The sequence below is a fragment of the Otolemur garnettii genome, unplaced genomic scaffold (genome assembly GCF_000181295.1).
Source record: "Otolemur garnettii isolate 467f Iridium unplaced genomic scaffold, OtoGar3 scaffold00062, whole genome shotgun sequence".
NCBI lineage: Eukaryota > Metazoa > Chordata > Mammalia > Primates > Galagidae > Otolemur > Otolemur garnettii.
In genome coordinates this window covers 9,692,108-9,697,036 of record NW_003852457.1, presented here as the reverse complement: position 1 = coordinate 9,697,036, position 4,929 = coordinate 9,692,108, and the positions used below count along the sequence as shown (strand labels likewise).

The 4,929-nt window shown below is 44.1% G+C and overlaps 1 protein-coding gene across 1 annotated transcript in view; it reads right to left on the bottom strand.

The window, feature by feature from the left end:
* The window catches only part of ZNF268 (zinc finger protein 268), a 20,389-nt gene extending 16,324 nt beyond the window's left edge, over positions 1-4,065 (bottom strand). The window contains exons 1-2 of the mRNA XM_023514978.1: positions 3,481-4,065; positions 246-446 (exon numbers count right to left, since the gene is read on the bottom strand). Coding sequence (XP_023370746.1) covers positions 246-446; positions 3,481-3,564 — 285 coding nt within the window. The 5' untranslated portion in view covers positions 3,565-4,065. The remainder of the gene's footprint in view (positions 1-245; positions 447-3,480) is intronic.
* Positions 4,066-4,929: the final 864 nt, after the last annotated feature.

Sequence of the window (4,929 nt, the reverse complement as noted above, 5' to 3'; positions counted from 1 at the left end):
AAAAAAAAAAAATTATTTTTAGGGGGTGGGGGAGAAGATGGAAATTGAGTATGGGGCAATAAGGGAATATATAATATAAATAAAAGTAGACAAGGACCTTAAACATATATAAACCATGATTAAAAGGCCATTAACTAAGGAGTGATTAACTTAATTCTTTGACCTAAGGATCTTTCTCCTCCCACCAAAAAAATTAATAATAATACTAAAGAAAAGAAGTGGGAATAAACAAATAAGAAACTTACCCAGGACTTGGTGATTTTCAACTTCTCTTGGGAAATAAACAGCCACTCTAGCACTTGCTCTGTCCTGTAACTCTTCTGCTTCTGCCAGGGTGATCCAGGCAGAGGTCTATGGTCAGGGGTCCTTTGGCCAAGGATAGATTCCTGAACTTGAAGCTTTCTGATCCTATCACAAGAATTCTCTCCTTCCTGGAGAGGTGGAACCTGTAGACTCAAGAGCGAACTCACTTTAGCAAGCATATTGCCTCTGGGCCTCAATCTTGATCTCCTAGGCTGGTGAAACCCACTTAAATGGAGGCTGAACTGGATATTCTGTAAACTGTGCTCAGTGCTGCTGCATTGGAACAGCAAGAAGAAATGCACATGAGGAACCCAGCATAGCGATGACAGTTCCACCCACAGATTCTGCACACAGGCCCCTAGGATCCCTGAAAGTGCAATGACCTCACATGGGTAGCTACTTAAATGGGAACATAATGCCAAATGCTCAGGAGCAAACAACTCTTGGTTTTAGTTCAGTATGAGATTTTTGAATTAAACATTTTTCTCCTCTTGCTATCTAGGTATCTATGAACAATTCACCTCTCTGAGTTTTGCTTTTTGTTGTTAAAACACTAAATGTAGGGTAAGATCAGGGTTGTAGTAGTGTTTTTTTGTCTCCCCAAAACACCCAATGAAAACAAAAGAGACCTATCAGACTAGAAAAATGATGACATCTATAAAACAAAAACAAAGTCACAGGGTCACAGCATAAAGGCAGAAGTGACCCAAGTACAAGAGCAGCAAGTGTGTAGCACAGGACAGTGCCAACAGAGGAAGTGGTGGGAAATGAGGGTAGATTCTGATAGGCCATCTTGCCGCAGCATCTCCAAATCACTGATAAATGTATATCTCAAACAGAAGAGCATCTTCTCATGGTGGAATCTGAGCAAGCAAGTCTTACAAAAAACACGCTAAATTCCTCTCAGGTTCAGAGCTGCAGATGACTGTAAAAACAAATTTCTGAAGTCACTAAGTGACCTAACAAGAACTATCTCCAAGATTTTTAATGAGAATCTCAAAGCCCTCTATGATCTTCTGCCTATGGCTCTGGCCTCATTTGTTAATATATACATCCACCATCATCATTAAACACCAACAGTCTACATTCTAGCAACCCTATAACACTCAAAGATCACCATAATAGGTCATTTCAAGCCTTTCAAATGTGCATATTGCTTCCTTTTCCTAAGTTGGTTTTCAAGCCCTTATTCACATCATTTATCTTTCAAACATCAGTTTAAGAATCTCTTAATCAGGCGGTGCCTGTGGCTCAGTGGGTAGGGTGCCAGCTCCATTTACCGAGGGTGGTGGGTTGGAACCTGGCCCCAGCCAAACTGCAATAAAAAAAAAAAAAAGCTGGGCATTGTAGCAGGCACCTGTAGTCCCAGTTACTTGAGAGGCTGAAGCAAGAGAATCACCTAAGCCCAGGAGTTGGAAGTTGCTGGGAGTTGTGATGCCACAGCACTCTACCAAGGGCAATAAAGTGAGACTCTGTCTCTTAAAAAAAAAAAATCTCTTAATCTCTGAAGCATTTCTTCAGGTGTCCTTGCTTCTAAAACTGAACCTCTACTCTTTGTCCCTCAAGTCCCACAGCCTGCACCCAGAGTACCTATTAACTGGTCATTGTGCTTTTCTCACCCACCCTTCCCACCAGGCTATCACTCTTCCACAGAAAGGTAAATGAACAACCCATCTTTGCAGTCTTTGCACCTGTGCCAGGGTCCAGAAAACAAAAAACAGTAAACAAAACTGTTGAATTAAGTGAGTAAATGTGTAATTTCAGAAATGAAGCTCAAAGATCTGAAACACAGAAGATAGTAAATATGGGTTAAAAAAAATTGAAAGATGGATGATTACCCTTTGTTAACTCAAAGTTCAGGATATAAAGTTGGTAGAAAGCAGATTGAAGGCAAGGAAATGAAAAGTCTGATGACAAGAAGCCTTTCTGGAAAATCCAGCATCCTCTATAACTGTGGTCCCCAACTCCTGGGCCATAGACTGGTACCAGTCTTTGGACTGTTAGAAACAAGGCCACAGAGCAGGAGGTGAGCAGAAAGCAGCAAGAGAAGCTTCATCTGTATTTACAGCCATTCTCCATGGCTGACATCACTGCCTGAACTTCACCTCCTGTCAGATCAGCAGCAGTATTAGATTCTACAGAAGCATGAACTCTACCGTAAACTGTACATGTGAAAGATCTAGGTTGAGGACTCCTTATGAGAATCTAATGCCAGATGATCTGAGGTGGAACTCAGGTGCTGATGCTAGTGCTGCAAATACAGATTATCATTAGCAGAGAGGTTGACTGCACAGAGTCCTTAATAAGTTAATCACTTATAGACTCATATGAAAACCACATCAGTGAGTGGCAAGTGACAATTAAGCTGTATTTAATGGCAGGCATTATAGGTGCAACACTCAAGTGTCACTGTCTCCCATCACTCCCAGATGAGACCAATCAAGTTGCAAGAAAACAAGCTCAGGGCTCCTTCTGATTCCGCAGTATGGTTAATTGTCTAATTATTTCATTATAGACAATAAAACTTCCATAGTTCACCACCTCCCTACATTGACCACCTAATTGTTATACACTGGACATGCACCACTAGTACATATAAGTACAGTAGGCCTAGTTCCTAATGTTGACCACCTCTGTAGGTTGACTGGTTTGTTACAGTCCGTTGGGTGTAAGCTTACAGGGGTTCTACTGTATTATAAAGTAATAATAATAGAAATAAAGTGCACAAGCTAGGTGTTGTGGCGGGCACCTGTAGTCCCAGCTACTTGGGAGGCTGAGGCAAAAGAATGGATTAAGCCCAAGAGTTGGAGGTTGTTGTGACGCCACGGCACTCTACCAAGGCAACATGGAGAGCCTCTGTCTCACAAAAAAAAAAAAAAAGAAAGAAAAGAAAAAGAAATAAAGTGCACAATAAATGTAATGAGTTTCAATTTCAATCATCAATTTCAATCATCCCGAAATCATCCTCCAATTCTGCCATCCATAGAACAACTGTCTTCCATGAAACCGGTTGCTGGTGCCAAAAACGTTGGGACCACTGCTATAAAGAAGTCCAGTTGCTTGGAATAGCGATGAAACAACAAAGTTCTTGGCAAGCTCAGATCCCCAAAAAGATAGGGCGCCTATATGTCAGCATTCAGGGATAGCTTTTCAGGAACGAAGGAAAACTCCACTCACCCAAATGGAAGCTGTGCGGACCCTGGTGGCCATCCTCAAGGTCAGTTTTGTAAAGCTAGCAGGAGGTGGCAGGACGCTGGGCATGCTAGAAGTGAGAGCCCAGTGAAGGAAGCGGTCTCCCCGCAGTTCCCACCCCACAGAGGGAGGGTCCGAGGGAACAAGGAGGCCTGCCCTTCCCAGAGCTGACTCCTTCCCTGCTAACAAACACAGGGTTCTTCATCTTCACCCCCCACCAACACACGGGATGTGGTTAGGCAACCGCGCCGGAGCAGGAAAGAATGAAACCAGATTAGTTCGGTATTGTCCTGTAACCTTCAAACTGGAGGAACTGTGCCTCCGGCTCCTCCAACCACTGAATGGGCAGCAGGGGAGACTTACTGCCTCCACCTCCCGATCTGCAAACAGAAAGGTTAGCGCCAGATCGGCTCCGTCCCCAATCGTGACCAGCGGCGCCCGGCCCAGATCTCTAGCTACGGCCCTCGGGCCAGACCAGTTCGGCCCCTGCAGACTTGGGTGAAACGATGATCGCGAAAAGTAACAAATGCCCTAGGCAAAAAAACTCTCAGCCCGAAGGCGCGGAACAATGGCGGCGGTTACTGACGCCACGGAATTGCGCAGTCGCGGTCTGAAGCTGGGAAACTACAACTCCCAGAAGACTCTGCGAAGGGTTCCTCCCGCGCCCAGCGGATTCCGGCAGAAGTTCGCCGCCGGGGGACGCGCCTAAAGCCAGAACTGTCCCACTTCAATCTTTGGGCTGCTTCTCTTGTACACGTCAAATTATGTAGATAATTGGAATACTTTACCGCCAGGGCACAAAGGCAGGAAGGATGTAAATTGGGTTACAAGTGTCCTAGTCCTTGCTTTTACAAAATGGTAACAGTTTTATTAATTTACACTTTAATAACACAGGGATAGGTAATACTGCCATTACATGTTAACATAAACATTTCAATGAAAATTAAACGTATTTTCCAAATGAAACAAGAAAGGTTTAGTGAGGAGTGGCATTATTTTACTTTCTTTCTTTCTTTTTTTTTTTAGAGACAAAGTCTCACTTTATTGCCCTTGGTAGAATGCTGTAGCATCACAGTTCACAGCAACCTCCAGGCTTAGGCGTTTCTCTTGCCTCAGACTCCCAAGTAGCTGGGACTACAGGCGCCCGCCACAAGGCCTGGCTTTTTTTTTTTTTTTTTTAATTGCAGTTTGGCCGGTTCCGGGTTCGAACCTGCCACCCTTGAATTATGGGGCTTGTGCCCTACTCGCTGAGCCACAGGCGCCACCCTAATTTTTTTTCCTTTTGAAATTCTTTTTAATGGAAAATAGCTGGATTATGGCTGGGCACAGTGGCTCCCGCCTGTAGTTCAAGCTATTCCAGGGGACTGAGGCAGGAGGATCACTTGAACCCCAGAGTTTGAGGTTGCTGTGAACTACACTGATACCATGGTACTC